This window comes from Berghia stephanieae, chromosome 5 (assembly GCF_034508935.2).
Source record: "Berghia stephanieae isolate SIO BIC M18660-M18661 chromosome 5, UCSD_Bste_1.3, whole genome shotgun sequence".
In the NCBI taxonomy this organism is placed as follows: domain Eukaryota; kingdom Metazoa; phylum Mollusca; class Gastropoda; order Nudibranchia; family Aeolidiidae; genus Berghia; species Berghia stephanieae.
This window is the reverse complement of record NC_088364.1, coordinates 78899689-78919957: the sequence shown is the minus strand read 5'-3', so window position 1 is coordinate 78919957 and position 20269 is coordinate 78899689. Positions and strand designations below refer to the sequence as shown.

The 20269-nt window shown below is 35.3% G+C and overlaps 2 protein-coding genes across 4 annotated transcripts in view; one reads left to right on the top strand and one right to left on the bottom strand.

Moving 5' to 3' along the window:
* Window positions 1–1091: 1091 nt before the first annotated feature.
* Window positions 1092–13065, top strand: LOC144973665 (serine/arginine-rich splicing factor 2-like). 2 transcript variants are annotated; one of them, XR_013645605.1, is made up of 3 exons: window positions 1106–1602; window positions 8822–9078; window positions 12084–13065. XR_013645605.1 is itself a non-coding variant. In XM_078916397.1 (2 exons), the coding sequence occupies exons 1-2, from the start codon at window positions 1232–1234 to the stop codon at window positions 8988–8990; spliced, it is 540 nt and encodes a 179-aa protein (XP_078772523.1). In that variant the 5' UTR covers window positions 1092–1231; the 3' UTR covers window positions 8991–13065. The 2 variants fall into 2 exon arrangements, 1 of the variants encoding a protein (XP_078772523.1); XM_078916397.1 differs by having other exon boundaries at window positions 1092–1602; window positions 8822–13065.
* A 5215-nt stretch (window positions 13066–18280) lies between these two features.
* LOC144973666 (LYR motif-containing protein 1-like) overlaps window positions 18281–20269 on the bottom strand; it is a 28473-nt gene continuing 26484 nt past the window's right edge. For both annotated transcript variants that reach the window (XM_078916398.1, XM_078916399.1), the window contains exon 5: window positions 18281–19878. In XM_078916398.1, coding sequence (XP_078772524.1) covers window positions 19753–19878 — 126 coding nt within the window. In that variant the 3' untranslated portion in view covers window positions 18281–19752. The remainder of the gene's footprint in view (window positions 19879–20269) is intronic.

Here is a 20269-nt window from a genome sequence, read left to right as displayed (position 1 = left end):
CTATGAATAATCAGAAAGGTGTCGGTTATGCGAAAGGGCGACGGGGTGTGTAAGTGGCTGGGTGTGTCTGCATGTGTATCATATTGTATACACACACATGCAGTGCAGATAGATACACACGATAAATACATATGCAACTGTCAATGCAATAGTAAATCATCAGTGGTCGAAATCATCTGACGCATAAAAAAAAAATAAAAAAATAAATAATAAAAAAAAAAACTTCCCCAGAAAACCCATTAATTATCTATTTTAAGGCTGGGTGAAATTAGTTCGAGGAAACCGTGTTCGAGGCAAGAATTTGTTCGAGGAAGGAATTGAATTATAACAAAGAATAAGAAGGAAAAAATTCGGGACATTCGAATGAGTTCGAGGAAACCGTGTGTTCGAGGAACCTGTGTTCGCGGAAACTGTGCTGGAGTGTAATAATAATAATAACAATGATGATGATGATGATGATGATGATGATGATGATGATAATATAATAATAATGATTATGATGATGATGATAATAATAATAATAATAATAATAATAATAATAATAATAATAATATAATAATAATAATAATAATAATAATAATAATAATAATAATAATAATAATAATAATAATAATAATAATAATAATAATAATGCACTTTAGCATGCGAGCGTGCCAAACATCGGGAATCAATTTTAATGGATTTGTTTTGGTTTTTTTTTGGGGGGGGGGGAAGAGGCATCCGGTATCATTTTAATCTAAGTCTTTGGAGCATTAAATTTAATCGGTGTATGATAAAACTAAATATAAAAAGAAATAGAATAAAATTAGAATAGATGGCGTGCTGCAGCTGCATTAAAACAACAAATGAAGCATTTTAAAAATTCGTAATTCATTGACAAACCCAATGATAGAGTGGCTGCGCTCTGCGTACAAACTTTTAACAATTTTCGAAAAATACAATTAAGGTTTCTCTCATGACATTATAAATTATTTAATTATTGAGAGTTATTTGTTTGAAAAAGAAAGGGCGTCCGAAAATAATTAATTTGATCCATAAAAGCGTAAAGCGTTTTTTTTCTCGTCGAATATCGAATCTCTACTTTTTTTCCTACTACAAACAAGATCCGATTACAAGTACTCTCTTCTAAACAGCACGCCTTGGTGTGTTTGTGTTATTGTTGATAAAATCAAAAGAATATCTAAATTTGATTACATTATCGTTTTTAGTTTTCAAAGACCAGTCCTTCACTATGAGTGGTAACTACGGTAGGGGTCCCCCAAATATTGAAGGGATGTATTCCTTGAAAGTGGATAATTTGACTTATCGCACGAGTTCAGAGGAGCTCCGACGTACTTTTGAGAAGTTCGGAGAAGTGGGTGATGTTTACATCCCTAGAGATCGGCACACTCGCGAAAGTAGAGGATTTGCCTTTGTCAGGTTTTTTGAGAAACGTGATGCTGAGGATGCCATGGATACAATGGACGGCCATAAATTAGATGGTCGTGAGATCAAGTGTCAAATGGCCCGCTATGGACGACCAACTGAGCCCCACAGCAGAAATGACAGAAGAGGCGGCGGCGGGAGATGGGGTGGAGGTGGCGGCGGCGGCGGTCGGAGAGGGTGAGTGTAATCTGATATTAAATAGATGGAAATACCGGCTATTTATTTAGATGCTCTGCTAATATAATATGGAAATAGGTCCCGCTATTCCAATCCAAGCTAATCTAATCGTACAAACGTGAGAAGAATCAGTGGCAATGGCAGTAGCAGGCTTGCAACCAGTCGTCATTGTCAAGTCAGTAAGTCAGGAGCAGTTTGTTTAGTTTGTATCATATTGTATGAGTAATGATCTCTCATATTACAATACACTTTGCAGCAATGATAATCCGGGATTTTGGGATTTTCTCAGAAATTTTCCGTTGATTTTGCCGTTTGCCGTGTTATTGTTATTTTCCTATCACTATCACTATCAGGAAAAAAAACCATAATCATGTTTTGTGTCAGTGTTATTCATAAAAAAAAATCAAGACCTTCCAAAAGCTCCTACAAAGGGAAACAACTCAACAAACCCCAAGAAAAAATAAAACCTAGTACTAGAGAGCTGCGCCGGTGTTACCAATACTTAGCTTCTATACCAGGATAAATCATTCGTTTGGACCGAAAAATAAATAAAAAACTTACCGCTTACCGTCAAAAGCAGTTTAGATTTGACGATGCATTTGTTTTCTATCAAAAAACATTCGGTAATGGACAATCCTTGATGAATTTCAAAAGTTGTGTTGAAATTATATCCTAATTGTTTTCATGATTAATTCCTCGCGAAATCGTGTGGGTATTGTTTCTGTTATCAAGGTACCGCCTAGCCAGGCAGGGTTGCCAGATAATTTTTGAGTAAGAGACCAAACTAGCTATAGCAAGAGGCCAGATTCCTCGGCAGGAGCCCAAATACCACCAAACCCACCTTAGCCTCGCGAAAACTCTTTAGATTTGTTAAACAATTTAGATAGGATAAGGAAAATTCGTATATATAGAAGCATTAGCAAATGCAATCTGTGGCGTTAGCACGTGTTGCATTTAGATATTTAGATTGCCAAATAAAATAAGTTTTACCAGTACCAGAGTAAAACGATATAACGGGGAAAGTCAGAGGAAGCCAAAAAGTTGGTTACAGGAGGCCAAGTGGCCAAACCAAATTTTGGGAGGCCAAATGGCTTGGGGAAAAGGCCAAATTTCTCAAATTTGGCCACCAGGAGGCCAAACTAGCAACCCTGGCCCCAGGTTTTTAAAAAAGTTTATTGGGAAAAAGATACGGAACAAAGTGTCCATAGATAGGTATGCAATTTGGTGCATTAGTGCAGTAAAAAGGCCTTTTTTTCTTTTATTCAATAAACTTGACTGCTGGTGGACCCTAGGCCTCTCTACAAGTCCAAGAAATAATACTCACTTTTTCTCTGCTCCAACGAAAATATCTACCCCTACCGGTCTAATTATTTGTAGCAGACAAATTTCTCAAAACGGTCACGTGACACTGTAAAAACAACACAGGAAGTCCATGAAAGCTTATTTACGGCATTTCCTTTGAACCGTGTAAACAACAAAATTTCGTTTTCATTCGACTAAACGGGTCAGATTGGCCGGTATTTTTTAACGAACTAAAGTTCTGAAAAATCAAATGTTTCTTAGAAAGGTGAAAGATGCTAGTTTTTGAAACAGAGGTAGGTTTTTAAAAAAAATCTTTATATTTTACGTGAATGCATGCTCAAGGCGAGTTGGACGTGCAGCGGAGGTTGGTAGGCCAAAGGCCCACCTCTCTAGTACTAGTTAGTACCTTTAACTAACCCTATAACTATAACTAACCCTACTAATTGGAAAAACAAACACCCTAGCACCTTTACTAAGACTTATGACTAACCCTAATAGAGAAAAAATGACAAATTGAATAAATAAACGCTTGACAAAAGATCAACAGTTAATAGTTAATATACAAATTGAAAGAATACTGGGGATGTAGGAGCTTTCAGAATGTCTCCCAAAAACCAAAAGTAAAACATGAGCTTTTATATAGCGCAATATCCACTAAACTTGTTCAAAGCGCTTTACAAGGGGTCCCTGGCCCTAGCAACATTTAACGTTTAGGCGATATTACCATTTTTCCGGACCGAGAAATCGCTGTTAATGGTCATGTACTCATTTTACACCTGAGTACGGTGAGAGAATGTGAGCCTTTTCCAAGGACTCAACTATGTACCTCGCTTTTTACCTTTGTTATAAGGTACGCAAAACCCAAATTTAGATTATATAACTGTTGTCTTTAAATTAAAGTTCAGTAGAACTTTTCTTGGTTAAAATGGTACAAAAATTATTAAAATTGGTTAAAAATTTAAAAAGATCTGCTATTTCGAAATTTGTCGAAAATTGCCAAAATTTGGGCTGCTTTTGAAAGCAAACTTTCGTTCGTTTTCAAAATGCCATATTTTCATAAATAATCATGCCAGACTTCCGAAACTTACAATACACATCATTTTATAAACAATCAACTCTAAGTCAAATAGAAATAATTTGCCCCCAAATTACACGATAAAGCAAAAATAGTCAAGTTTCAAGTTACAACGTTACAAAATATCAGCCGGCGTATGAGTGATGTGAAATGTTGAAGTTTCATTTTCCATTGGCTGGTGAACGCAAAGCTATAAATCTTGATTTTGCATACATCATTTTAAAACTGTGATTTAAACTTTTCTTTTGATACCAGAATCGTCCAAATTTTTTCATTTAAAATTTTTTTATCATTTTAAAGTTTTTAACTTGAAATTTCAAACTTTGAAAAAATTCATAAAAATGCGAATCTGATATAGAACGAAAGCTTGTTCAATTTTCTTTCCGATGCTGCCATTGACGCTACTATTAATAGCACTGATGTGATCAGCACAGCACCGAACGAACGAACATTTAGCTGAAAATCCAAAAGTAATTAAATCTCCACCCTTGACGACTACCTGACCCTTGACTGACCTCATTGTGCTACCTGTACGAGCACTTTTGACTGACCATATTTTTAAAGGATATGCCAATTTTATTGATGTCTTTAATCAAGCACACTTTAAGATTATGTTATGTTAATGAATTGTTTTAGGTGGGAAGAAAACGAGATAAAATTAAATTTTATTATGATACCAAACTCATAACAATCCTTTGCGCCGTTGATCGTTAAGCCATAGATAAGTTGTATAAAAATTCTAAGAAGACCATATGAATTTAGGTTTTTGTTAAGTGAAGTATTTAAATAATGTCACCGTAGACCAACAATGTTTTTGGCTTAAAAGAGAGACAAGAGAATGCAAATTATAGTGCTATAAATTTCTTGCTCAGTTAAGTCACCAAAGCCAAGTTACATGCTTGTAAAATTGAATATCCATTTTTCACGAACCTACCAGTGCAAGTAGGCTAGTATTAGTATAGCGGAGTGTGGTGTTATTTCATATCAATAGTAGATTTATGATCATTGAATCCAAAATAATTTGTTAAGAGAGTTGTTTTTTAATACTCTTTCTTAACACAGTGCAAAGTATAGTGGCATGACTGACTTAATAATGCTTTCTACCAGCAATGTCGTCCGATATTGCATTTTCGGCTGTATTGAAAATTCAATGTTTATTTGATTATAAATAAACAATGTTATTGATGAATTGATTCTATAGTCTTTATCGCATAATCCACCAAGCATAATAAAGATTACTGTTAATTATAATCTTTTGCTTCCTTTTTAAAATCATCCCTCGTGTTAGTGTCGATCATTATGATGCAATGCTTGTCTTTGAAGGCGTTTTACATTTGACATTCTTTCCATCCGAGAGATTCGAGTTTCTTTTTGATTTACATAGGGCGGGTGGTTGGATGGGAGCATCACCCTTGAATCATATACCTATGATGTTCGCATGGGTGTACGATCCGATAGTGATGTCGTTTCTTCTTCTCTTTACTAGCCTATCCTGCTTCTTTGGTTTGTGATTGTATTTTTGACAGGGGATATTTTTTTTTCTTAAAATCTTCTGCCTGTTTGTTCTTGGTTATTTATAATTTAGCTTATGATATCTTTAGGTTATGATTTTGATTTACATTTGTACTATTTTTGTTAGATTGCTTGTTTTTTTGTTTCAGCGGTCTCTCATATAACCTCAATTGTGTTGGAAGAGACCTAAAGCAACAAACAAACAAAAAAAGATTTACATAGGCAAATAGTAGTCACTAAGAGCCACTAAGTCGATGAGTTGTAGTATTACGATAGAAATCACTAGTTACCCTCTGGAACGGTCTATCAGTGGTGCGGGGTTTGAGGGTTTGGGCCAGAAATAATCTCCACATCACCGGTATTGCATAAAGTACAGAAAAATATCAACAGGACAACGAGTGGAAATATTACTGTGGAATTCGACTATTATTAACTTGGATAAAGACAGATTATTAAACTTAAAATTATAAGTACCAATATTTATCGCGGATGCAGTAAAGATGGTTTTTTTTAAATTATTATGTCCAAAGAGCAGGATTGGATAGCTGGTATTGTTTGATCAGCTATTACTTGGGATATATACCACAGTCCTAAATAAAAATTAAGAAGCAATTGTTGGTGTCCTTTATATGATAGAGAACCTGTGATAAATATTGGCTTTATGATATTTATGGTTTTAATAGACTGCTATAGATTACACATAGCAATATAAAGACATAATTCAAATTATCTTTGTCAGTAACTCAGTATAACATTCTTTCACTTTCAAGGATTTTAGCTGATTTCACTTCAAATGACCATAACTCAATAACCGTCGCTTAGATGGCAATTCTGTTTTCACTATGAAAAAAATAGAACATGTTAACTATCGCATAACGTAAAAAAATCAAATCTGTACAGTGACATTTTAATACAAGTAATATTTTATTCAATGTACTGTTGGTAAAATTCTAAATTTTAGGTGCCTTTTTATTTCATACCGTAATAATTTATTTCTGGATGAAATTTCTTCATTTAAAAGCAGTTTAAAAGAAGAAAGATGGATCTTTAAGTAAACTGAAGAAAAACTGACTCATAATTTGAACATTTAGTCACAGAATATTTTAAAAATGCATGTTTTATGCATAATTTTGCTACTTAGTGATCTCCCCTTACTCAATCGCCTGCAACGGTAATTAATTACTTTGTGACAGCTTTATCTCTTGTAATCGCCAAACGGTACCGGTACCGTCGGTCAGGCTAGATCACAAAAACCGGGGATTTAGCTAAATGTTCAGTTTCAGCACGATTTTCGGTGCCGTGTCAGCCAAGCGGAGAGAAAGACGACTGTCAGTTTTGGTGTTCGAGTAGCAGAGCGCCGGCTCCAAAATTAGAGTTGTTTTTTGTTTTTTTTAGTCCGTCAAATAAAATGTGTTTTGGTATCTATCAAATTAAATCTCAAATCTTCATCTTTTGTAAAAGAAGCATACCCGGTCCCAAGTTGTTCAAGATTTCTGTGCTGCATTGTAATAAGAAAAGTTTTGTTATTTTAAAGGCTGTTTTCTTTGCCTTTGTTATTAATTAACAGATTTTTGGTAGTTATCACCATTTGGATTTTAAAACTGGCTTAAAATTAACATGGCTTCTGACATTTGAGTCAGGATTTTTATGGGATGATATGAGGGATAAAACTTTCGCCTGAATTCAATTTTGATAAAAAGTTAAGATGTTTGTTAGATTACTTGCCCGAACAAGATTTTTGATTTGTCAATTTCTGAGTATGTTTCCTAGTCTAAAATATACCCTGATTTATCCACGATCAAAATGGATAGTTAATTTATCTTTATTTAGACATAAACAAAACCAAACGTTGGGGCAATTTGTTCCGATGAAAATAAGACAAGACATGAATCATTAAAATCCATCCGTAAACAAAAGATGTATGGAATTTATTTCTAATTCCCATCACTCAAAAGTCCTAAAAATCAGGTCACAGTCACTGGGCCATTTATCAGCTCACTGCTGGAGTGCCAAATTGACATTTTTCAAAGTACCTACACAGTAATTGGGCCAGTTCTAGTGCAAATCCCATTTGGACTTTCCCGGTCACTGTGGGATGCTGGTTTTGAGGCAGCAGCCAAATCCAAGCATCAGTAACACACTTTATAGTCACCTGGAACAACTACAAAAAGCGTCTAACTTCTACGTCATGGCACAAGACCGAAGGGCTAGAGCTCAGGTGGTCGCTGGTTCGGATAAGTAAGTAAGTAAGAGGCAGCAGAATAATCACAGATTCTCTCTGTAAAATTTTGGTAAAATTGACCAACATTTTCAACAGAAAATTAACTCTGGAACCGTTTGTCGTTGGGAAACGAGTAAGGTATGAAATAAAATATTTCATGTCCCATCCATCTGATTGGGTCAAATTAAACTGAGTTTTAAAATATTTATCAAAGTTCCTAAATAAAGTTTTAAAATTACCAAAACAAGTTAATCAAACGATTGTAGCTCACTATGTATACATAATAAACGTCATCATTCATCAATAGGGGCTGCTACTAATCTTAATGGTAAATGGTAAAGACTAAATCATTATGGTCCCGTCTCAAAACACTGCTAGCCCGATCGAAGAAAAAAAATTAATAGGACCAACTTCTCGCTCTAATAGAATTTTATTATTGGTAAACAATTTATTTTTTTTAATGCTTCTATCCAGACCTGTCTACTACTTCAAAAATTTCGTAGAAATACGAATGTTTTGGTCTAGTCCTAATTGACAATTATATAAAAATCTTTTCATTCAATATACTTCTATAAAACGCAGTTTTGTTTCCAGAGCTAGTATATAAAGGAGTTTAAAGCATTAACTTAGTGTATTTAAACACAAATTGTTAATTTATAATGTCTTCTGTGTTATAACCCCTGAAAACTACAGATTTTTCCCATGTCCACGTAGGCATGTCTGCTTATATCTATAATTATCTGTACTGTATGTGATTTTTGATGCAAATTTAAAATTGCGGTTTGGATGTAGTTGGTAGTTGTTGAATTTTTTCCATTAAGGTTTGAAATGTATTGCAATTACCAATTTCTTGTGTATATGTTGATGCCAGATTGCTGGCAGTTGCTGGTAACAGGTTTTTTTTTTTTTTTTTCAAAGGGATTTATAAAAATCAACAGCTGGCACCCATTTGTATGTGTAACAAGTCTGGTTAGTCTGCTTAATTTTATGAGGTCAGATTAATGAATGATTGCTCCGAATTTTATAAATCTTACAATGTCTGCTTTCAAATCTCTTTCAATGCCATTAAAAAAATTTTTTTTTTGCTTTTTTTTTTTGTTTGTTGATAGTTATAGATCAAGATCTCGTTCCCCAAGATCACCAAGGAGATCGAGGCGTTCACGTGAAAGATCATACAGTCGGTCCAAGAGTCGTTCAAGGAGCTATTCAAGAAGTAGGAGCCGGGAAAACCAGAAGTCTCGATCACCTGACCAGAACGGTGCTGACGTGTCTGATTGAATTTTGTGTAGAAGGAGAGCGTGTCTCGCAGATCCTGGATTCCTCGCAGCAGATCATGACAAGCTTTTGAGTCTTTGAAGAAAAAAAGGTTGTTCACTGCCTATCTGCATTCCGTTCTTCCATCTCTGTACATATTTTTTTTTTCCTATTCTTTTCTTTCTTTTTCTTTTTTTCTCTTGCAATTTTTTTTCTTTATTCTTGATTTTCATTGTTTTTCCAATCTTACAGAAAGATACCTTAAAATGAACAAAGTTTTATGGTTAAATCATGTGATGGGTGTTTCTTGTTTAGAAGTGGTTACAGTATTATTAAAAGGCTTTTTAGAAAATATATTTCAATTGTTTATTGACTTGAAAAATTAATTTTTAATTTCAGAATGATGCGTCTTGCTTTCTTTTATTGACTCTTTAAAAATGAAATAGAACATCCTGATGTGAGAGTGTGTGCGTGTGGTGGTTTGGGGAGAGGGAGGGGGGGGGGGGGGGGTTAATAACATCTATCCAAATACTTGCTTTTCTCCACTTAAAATTGATTCATTTGTTATGAACTAGACCTACTTGTTTTGTGTACTTTTTTGGGGGGTAAAAACTAACTATGGCATCTTTCTCCAGATGTATTTGAATTTTTAAAAAATGAAATAAGGCCGTCTTAACATTAACTAATCTGGGGAAAAAAGATTTGTACAAATTCTTTTAAAAGCTGTATTTTTATATTAATCTAATTAATGTCCGTAGAGTGCTCCAAAAATTTAGCTCTCTACTTTAACAAAAGTTCACATTTTAATGAATTAACGTTTCCGGACTTATCAGATCCCTCCGCACTTGCCCTTTCATATTTTCTAATAGATTGATAGTCATTATCACTTCATATGAGTCTGTTTTAGAACTAGATTCTTTGTCATAGTTTGCACATCATGTCTTGTGCGTAAATTATTTAACCACCTAAACCGGATGACAAAATGTAAATTTGCTGTTGCAAGTGACATTAACTCACTCAATCCAAGAGATTTTTGCTACTTTTCAAATGAGAATGTATTGATAGTTTTATTCAACTATCATTAACATGTAAAAACTAAAAACATTAGCTTTGATACTATGCCTATAATTTGTCTCAGAAAAATTTAATAAATAGGATGGGGTAAAAGTAATCCGGTAAACAATGGATATAGTCAGTGTTAGGGTTGAGTGAGTTAAGACTATACCAGTGGTATCTCAAATTAAGATAGACCAATTGTGTGCATCATGTTGTCTCACCATGAAATGGGTTATGAGAAAATCAGAATTGAGTAGGAAAGTGTTGTTAACTTGTTTAAAACCACTGCATTTTAAGTAGAAAAAAAAAAAATTATCTTGTCTTGATGGCTCGAAAAGGAGCTTACGCTTATTCTGTAAATCACATCGTATCTCAATACTACTGTGTCACGAGATCAAAACTGTTTATTACAGAGGCCTCTTCACATTCTTTAATTAGCTTCTTTTTTTTTTAAAGCGTGTATATGTCATAGGAAGTTAGTCCACAAAAAGAATAGAGTCGATAATGGTTATGAGATAGTCTTATGAGGATTTACAGAATGTTATCCTATTTTTAATATTTTTTTCTATTTTATTTTTAAAAATTATATATGTAACAGTTCAGAATGACAGAAAGTGTCACAATAAGTTCGTCGAGGTGATGGATAAAGAAGTTTGCTTTGTTAGAGGATTATCAAGTTCTGTTGTCTAATTGAACTTGCTAGAAAAAATAAAGTGCAGTTTATGTTATTATTTAATTGAATGCTTTAAATCAGTCATGAAAATATTGATTTGCGTAATCCCAGATTCTCAATCTACAGGTGAATGGAAAAAACCTTCGACCTCGATAATTTTTTTCTCACGAGTTTCGATGATACAGTAAAAATTGGTGAAAACAAAAGCAATTTTATATGTTATTTCCACACCCCACCCCCTCCCCTTATACAGTTAAACCTCATTATACCGCCATGTTTGGGACCAAGACAAAATTGGCGGTATAGAGAGTTTGGCTATTGGTCGATGTTGTTTAGGACTTAACCGGTACCTATTTGGAATCACTATCTGAACTCTGATTAGAAATCATTCTTGTAATAACTAGGTCTAAACAGCAATTATATCAACCAAACAAACAAAAGACCCAACAAACCATCGAAATGAAAAGAATCTTAGCAGATTGTTTTATTTTTTTCATTGTGATCAAAAACTTAGAGGACAATTTTGTTGATTAGCTTTGGCGGTATAACTATAACAAGTATTTTTTAATATTATTTTTTATATAAAGCGTTTTCGTTGTTGGGATGGTAGATGCTGCTATCACAAGGTTTTTGAAATTTTTATACAGGGATAAAGTTTTGAGTCTTTGATTCGCAATCTGAAAGCATAAAAAACTATTGTCAAGTCATCAAGGGTTGATGATATAAATGTTTTCAATACTAGAAAAAGTAAAAATTTATTTTCAAATTTGTGACATAGTTTTTAACTTGAACTGAGCTTTACCCAAATCCAGTTATTCGTAAAAACAAGAAGATATTTTATAATGCAATGCAAAGTATTTATTTTAGGTTTATGACACAGTGCAACCTTGATCAGCGATGAATGGTCAACACATCTTGATATCTTATTTTTGAGTAATTCACCATGCCAATGCCAACTTACACCAAAAATAAATAACTGGCATTGTCCAATCCCTTGAATTTGGTTTAGACGATGTATTACTGCTATGTCATTTTCATGTTATCATCTGTTAAAAGTAAAAGTCAAGGGTGATCTAAGTGCTCATTTTACCAATGGTTTTAAAGAAATTTCTTTTCCTTTTTCTTTTATTCCATTTTTTTTTAAGCTTACAGTGTTTTTGTAAAGTCATTATGAGAAGTTCAAAATTGAACATATATGATAAGTTAAGCATTTTTCCGTTCAGTCTTTTCATCAATTGGTTACAGCTTAACATGGAGCTTTGAATTATATTGGAAGAATAATGCAATGTTGATAGCCCTTGTCTGTCATCTTTTGCAATCTTATACTCCAAAATGCGTTACTTATAATTTTAATCTTTCCTTGTTTTATTTTTTTTTTTATAATGTAGGAGCTGTTAATGCGGGTTTAATATTGGCTGAAGCAGTCGTGGGTGTTGCTGTTGCAGAGCTGTTTCCTGTTCCTGCAAAGGTCAGGGTGTTGCTGATTGCTGGTGCATGATGCGGAGAGCAGGGTGGTGATGATGATCTTGGCTGGAGCTGTGAGGTATGATGTCGGTGGCCATCTGCTGCTGTGACTGATTGCTTGGTTTGCAGACTTGCAGGAGGTGGGCTCCTCATCATCGGATAGCTGCTGCAGTCTTAAATTTTTATTTTTATTTTTTATTTTTTTGGGTTAGTGTTTTCATTGTTTGTTTAGTATTAAGAGATTATCATCATTGAGGGTGTTTGTTTTTTTTAAATTAATTCAATAAATTTTTCCATTTTGTTTCCAACCATCATCTCATGGATTTTCACAAACTTTCCACATTTTAAACTTAGCCTTATATTAAATATGAATTGAAAATTTTATCCTTGCCCAATTTTGAAGATTGAATCCAGATTGGCATTTAAATCAAGTAATGAAAAAGATTATAATTGAATCGAAATGGAAGTTATTTTTAGCATTGTAGATTTGAATTGCATCTTGTGTTTTTACATTCGTTAGTGTGATCTGTTTTTGTAACGATTTTATTCTTATTAACTACATTGGCAGCTGAAGTTTTCAATAATGTTTTGTTATCAAATAATTGTCCTATCATTCAAGTGTTGAGATGTTGGAAGTCCACGAACGTGTTTTCTAACCCTTATATTTTGACTTTGTTTGGCTAATCATAGCTATCATAATTTTACCATGTTTTTTAATGCCATTTGTATACTTGAGTTCGTCAAGCTGTAGTTCTTAGGGCTTGCTGAATGATGATGATGATTGTGAACTGTTGTGAGCCATTTGTGTATCGCAGATTTTATGTATAAGAGTTGAGTGTACTGTCTGTATTTTTTTCCCCTCAGCAAAGTACATTTTAACTGCCCAATAAATGGCTTGAATGTGAATTTTCACGTTATTTTCGTTATTGATGTTATGAAACCGTGTCATGAGTAGGGATTTTATTTGCATCTTTTGGTGTGCTCCTTCACTTATAGTGTTCAAGAGTTAAATTCTTACGTGTCTTCTATTCATCTCTTTTTCTGTTGTTCTCTGAAATGAGACAATTTTGAGTTTTCTTGGGTTCAGGCTGCGGGACCTTTTGTTGAAGAGGCAGCCAAAAATTGTCACAATGGTTGGGTATTATTACACAAACCTTATGCACCTCCTAGCACTGAGATGATATTATATTTAAGGTTAAGTAACTGGGTGGGGTTCCTGACTTCGCACTTACTGTGTCTTATATCCCCCTATATCTGTTTTCCAACATGCTTTCTGTTTTTGTCTTGGGAAGGATTACTTTGTTTTGTCCTTGTCCTGGCCGGATACCCTTGCTAGGAGGAGGAAAACAGTCAAACGGTGATGCCAAAACTCCGGTTTCACCTGAAAAAATTCTGGGTTACGGTCAACTTCTACCAAATTCCGGTGAGGTCATATTGCTCCAAGGGTACTCCCTCTACCACCACATCATCACTGCCACTACCATTACAACTTAGACCACATCATCATCATCACTACCACAACTACTACAACCACCACTACCACTACTACATCCAACATCCCCCATCATCTCTGCCACTACTATTACAACTAACCACCACATCATCATCACTACTACAACTACAACCACCACTTCTACATCCAACGTCCCTCATCATCCCTGCCACTACTACTACAACAGACCTGCCAACCTGTACGATTTGTGGAATCGATTCCCAAGGATTTAGTACGATTTTTGTTTAAAATTTTTTTTTCTCTCAAGCGTGAATGATGTTGAAAATGATACATTTAATTTTTAATGCAATGACTACAACCATTACTACCGCTACTACGACAACCGCCACCACTACATCATCATCATTACTATCACTATCACTACTACTGCAACCACCACCACATCATCATTACCTCTACAACAACCACCCCCACATCATCACTACCACTACTACAATCATCACCACCACATCATTATTACCACTACTACTGCAACAACCACCCCCATATCACTGCCACCACTACTACTACAACCACCACATCATCATCATTACTACAACCACTACAACTTCTACAACCACCACCACCACCACATCATCACTACAACCACCACCACTACCATTGCAACAGCAACCACTCCCACCACCACATCTTCATCACTACAACCACCATCGTCATCACTACCACTACTAGTACGGTACTTCTACAACAACCACCAATCATCATGACCAGTACTACTACAACCACTACCCATGTATCATTATCACTATCACCACTACAACCACCACCATTAGGTTTTGGAGCTTTACTTCATTTGGAACAAAGTTAGGATGGGATGGTATTTGACATTGAGTTTACTTATCGCATAGCTCTAATCAGTTATCAATTTAGAATTATAGGGTATATAAAAGCAATGTCAAATACCATCCTAATTTTCGTGTTTGCTGAAATTCCTCCGAGTGGTGTCTGAAATTCCTGTGAGCCAAATTTTAAGTTGGCGTCTCTGGGTCAAATATATAGTTAAGAGTTTTGGGACTGGGAGGGGTTCCTGACATCCCATTCTCCCATAGTGGGCAGGGAGGTTACATACTGTGTCCTCTATCCCCCTATATCTATTTTCCAACATGCTTCCTGTCTTTGTCTTGGAATGAGATTACTTGGTTTTGTCCTGCCCCTGGCTGGGAGGGAAACAGTAAAATGCATAGTTATTGTTTTGGGAGATGATATTTTTTGCTTGTAAATCATCTCTCGTATATCCTGACCTCCCATAGCGGGCAGGGGGGTCCATACTATGTCTTCTATCCCCTTATGTCTGTTTTCCGACATGCTTTCTGTCTTTGTCTTGGAATGAGATTACTTGGTTTTGTCCTGGCCCTGGCCGGAGTCCTGGCTGGGAGGGAAACAGTCAAATGCATAGTTATTGTTTTGAGAGATGATATTTTTTTCCTTGTAAATCATCTCTCTGTTATGTATTATTATATTTATTTTCAATGTATGATGTAAGCATCTGAGTGTATTCCTCCTTGTTGGATTTTGTGCTTGTGTCCGGATGAGACTTATAGGTAATCTCAAGCTAAGTACATTGATAGTATGCTCTTGGAATCTACATCTGTTCCCTATTTGTTCCCAATTCCTTTTTGTCTTACTCTCTCTTGGGTGCTTTAATTGTAATTCTAGAACTTTCGACTATCACATTTTCTTCCTTTTTACTGGCGCTGATATAACCTAAATGTGTTGCAAGCGCCGTAAAACCCTTAAAAACAAACAAACAAACATCTCTCGTATGTATAATTGTATTTTTTATTTTGAATGTATAATGTAAGCATTTGAGTGTATTCCTCTTTGTTGGATTTTGTGCTTGTGTCCGGATGAGACTTACAGTTATAGGTGATCTCAAACTAAGTACATTGGTGGTATGCTCTTGGAATCTACATTTGTTCCTAGTTCCCTTTTGTCTTACTTTCGTTTGGGTGCTTTAATTGTAATTCTAGAACTTTTTACTATCCCATTTTCTTCCCTTTTAGTAAAGTTTTACTGGCGCTGATATGACCTGTGTTGCTAGCGTCGTAAAACCCTTCAAAACAAACAAAATACAGTAGACTCCGGGTAAGACGATGCCCAGGGGAACCGGGGGAAAATCGACTTATCCGAAAATCAACTTAACCGGAGTGTAACCAAATGAGCAATAACGCATGTGAACAAAGCAAACCAATCTAGAATAAGTTATGGCCCTTCATATCGTGCGCTATTCGCAGTCGTTGCTTGGCCGTGTTGAATTAACCAGAGAAGTAGATTCCTGTAGTCATCAGAGGCGCATAGCCCCAAAGAGGAATCAGAATACATTTAAAGAAAAAGCGGAATCAACTTTCTGTTATTGACTACGACATGCTTTGCAACAGAAAATGTAATAGACAATCTTAAAGTACTCAAATGATAAAATATAAAATGTGTAAAAATGTACAGATTGTGTAAAGACTAAGAATGGGGTCAAATAATAATAGAGAACACACAGTCCTGGCCGTCTCAGAGCAAAGCATTGAATGGATGGATTTAACCTTGTCAGGACCCTCCTCCCCCACCCCACACACACCTAATCAAACAAACGCGCGTGCCGGTACACGCACACACAGGGCTAAAATTTAATATAGGGAAAGAAGCTGACCATACTCAACAATAATATTATTACCGATTGAAGCCAACATATAATATTACCAAGGTCATTGACCTTACAAAGTGGAGTCACCATAATAATAATAATTCGGTCAACCCCCCTCCCAAACATATATTATCCGACATCAGCAGCACACATTGAAGGGACTAATCAGATACACAAAATGTGTTGATTGACCATAGGACTGTCATCTGCATTTTTTGCCAAATTGGGACCTAAAATTTGCCAAAAGAAACCCCAAAATTTGCCGAGGAGAACTAAGCGTTTCAGTAAAAATTAACATTATGCGATACAGAAAAAGATATATATAAAAGACAATTTATTACATTTAAGGAGGCTGCATTTATTAATTTAATGAAATGACTGTGAATAGCGTTGTTACTAAGATTTTAAAGGATCATTATCCATAGAGAGTAGCTTCCCTTGGTTTGGGCCCAGGCAAAGCTGCAACATTTCTCAAGTTTCGCACTTTTTTTTTTCGTAATTTTGTTTTCGTTTCTTTTTTATTCCCAAAATTTGCCACGCGATTTGCCAATTTTCCCAAAATTTGCCACGATTTGCCAATTTAGGGAAATTTGCCAAAATTTGCGGATCGCCCTGATATTTGCGGCTGCAAAAAATGCAGATGACAGACAGGAGATGCTGACGAAATAATCCATAACTCACTTTACATACCTTTCTCTTTCATGAACAAATTATGGGTTTTTTGGAAAATAAATCGCAACTTTTTGCTAATATTGCTGTTTTTAGATTGCAAAATTTGGGATTTTTTGGGGCAAAAAAAACGCCATGTCAGAGCAATAGCGCTGGTGGTAGGGACTCTGTGTGGGATAAAACTGGTGGTAGGGACTTGGTGGCTAATATCACTGATGAAAGGGATTCCAGTGGGTAATGGTGCTGATGGTAGGGACTCCGTGGATAATAGCAATGAGTTTGAGTTTTTAAGGGTTTTACGGCGCTTGCAACACATTTAGGTTATATCAGCGCCAGTAAAAAGGAAGAAAATGGGATAGTAAAAAGTTCTAGAATTAAAATTAAAGCACCCAAGAAAAAGTAAGACAAAGGGGAACTGGGAACAAATAGGGATCAGATGTAGATTCCAAGAGCATACCATCAATGTACTTAGTTTGAGATCACCTATGTCTCATCCGGACACAAGAACAAAATCCAACAAAGAGGAATACACTCAAATGCTTACATTATACATTGAAAATAACAAATATCATAATACATAACAGAAAGATGATTTACAAAGAAAACAAATATCATCTCCCAAAACAATATCTATGCATTTGACTGTTTCCCTCCCAGCTAGGACTCCTGCCAGGGCCAGGACAAAACCAAGTACTGTAATCTCATTCCAAGACAAAGACAGAAAGCATGTTGGAAAACAGATATAAGGGGATAGAAGACACAGTATGTACCCCCTGCCCACTATGGGAGGTCAGGAACCCCACCCAGGATAATAGCAATAGCGCTGGTGGTAGGGACTCCTCATGAGATAGCGCTGGTGGTAGGGACCCTGTGTGTGATAACACCAGTGGCTAATAGTAAGCGCTGGTGATAGGGGCTCTCCTATTTCGAGGCTAATAGTAATAGGTTCCAGCGCTATTCGCTGTCGTAGTACAGATAGGACTAAAAGAAAAACAAAAAAAAAGGTATGCCAACTTATAGATAGTATGCAGATGACGTCACTCAGGCCTTTGTTATTGTTTTTGCCATCCGCGTTTGTGAGTTGTTCTCACTAAACTGTATTAACCAGACTATAAAAGTTCATGGTTACACAGAGTTTGTGTGTTGGTCCGTTATACTTCCGGATGGCAATGTTGTGAACTCCTTGGCCAAGCGCATTCTATCTATAACGGGCAGAAGTACATTGATGAAAGCCCTTTACACTTTCAAATGCGCGAGAAAGGTGTACAGTATGTATAAACATAAAACAAGTAGGAGGACAACGATTGGTTTATTAATAATTTCATTTTATTTATCATTGTATGACAAGTGTGCTTGTTATTAAGGCAGGTTCGAAGTAAAAGTGAGGTGGGGGAAAGGGGGGTATAACAAGGTTTGACTGTATGGTTTCACTGAAGCCAAAGAGAATAATTAAGCTGCTAGAAATTGTAGACTGGAAAAAAAAAAAATAAAGTAAAACTAAAACAAATGATTATAACAAAAAAAGCATCTTGATGTTCAGAGACTAAGGTCGTGTATCAAGACTCTCCTCTTGCTGAAGCTTTAAAGAGACATAAGTATAAGTTGCCTAGCTACCTTTTGGACAGAATGCTAGAGTATCATACCAATACCAAGGACTGATGTCAGTTCCTTTGATTGTGAGGCGAGTACTCTACCAACTGAGCTATCTGAATCTGGGATTAAGATAATAATGATGACAACAAGAATAATAATAATAATAATAAATAATATTTGTATAGGGCATAACCCCGATTACAAACTCTAGGCACTTTGCATTCATAAAATAGATCATGTTCATTACACAGTTTACACTCCTAACTGGATATCATAAAAACAGTATAAAGGTTGGGTTTTTTTTTTTTTTTGACGTATCCAATAGCATTTGGAAAACTATATATTCTAGATATATCTGTGCCTGGGAATAGAACGAAACAAATCAACAATCCTGATTTACACAAGTACTGCATACTTTCAATTCGTTTATAACAAACTCGCACCTTACAAACTAAGTTTCCTATAGTAGATAGTATGCGCTTGGCTAAGAAGCTCATAACATTGCCATCCGGAAGTATAACGGACCAACACACAAAACTGTGTGTATCCATGAACGTTTATAGTCGGGTTAATACAGTTCAGTGAGCATTACTCATAAACGCGGATGGCAAAAAACAATAGCAAAGACCAGAGTGACGTCATCGTCGGACTATCTATTTTACACAGATACAACCAACTCGTGTGGTCTAATCAAAAAAGCAAAAACATCGCCTTACATGACCATTGCACTCTTTTGCACCTAATGCCAATGTCAATAATAACACGTGAATGAAGGGTCTTCTTTATCTCACAAAAGGCAAAGCACAACTCAGTATGCTCGGCATTGCAAGTCGAAGTAACCAAGGGAAAGAACTGGTAATATTGAAAATTTAAATATAGGGTATTCAGGATTGTGACCCTTGTTTAAGTTAAACTTTAACATCCATAAAACGAACGATTTATTTTAACATTCACAACTAACAGTCCCACGAGATTCTTTATATTTGAGTCGGAGTGTGAATATAAAGTCCAAGCACCTGTCTTAACAATAAAATATCTGACTATTTTGCATTATGATCGTTAAGTGTTCATAGTGGTCTCAGACTGACTCGAACCATTCTATTCAACTGCACATTTTGATCAACTGAAACTCAACTCATAAAGAGCTCATTCAAAATAAAACTACAGTATAATTATCTTGACGTCATCTATCATCGACGTCATCATAGGATTTTAAGTAAATAGGTGTGGCCTGTTTCATGGCTCTATGCTGGGCTTTCTTTAGGCTGGACTGTCCGTGAGGAGCTAGAACATGCTGAGGGATATTCATCTGAGAGGGGGTAAAAACAATTTAAAACAGTTTCAAGCATACTGACATATCATGTTCCTCTCTTGTACTTAAACTAATACTAACGACAAAAGTTTAAATTTGAGAAGTTTTAACAGAGCTTATATTACTTAAAGGTACAAAGACGACAAGAACGTTGAAGATCAGATAAATTACTTCATTAGTACAACATTCCTGGATCATTATATACACTAAATAGACATGATTTATAAGAATAAAAAATAAGGAGTCATATTAAAAATTGTTCTGCACAATTTAGTATTTACGACTTTATTGTAATTGTATGTATATATAAATAAACTGAAGAATGCGTACGTAGTTTCAATGAGATGACAGAAAATTGGATAGAAAACTCACAATTAAAGAGAAATAT

What these genes read in the sequence shown, in the direction of transcription:
- LOC144973665 (XM_078916397.1), top strand. Translation starts at nt 1,232, where the DNA reads ATGAGTGGTAACTACGGTAGGGGTCCCCCAAATATTGAAGGGATGTAT. An exon ending in GGCGGCGGCGGTCGGAGAGG is followed by an intron (nt 1,603 to 8,821) that starts GTGAGTGTAATC and finishes GTTTGTTGATAG; the next exon opens with TTATAGATCAAGATCTCGTT.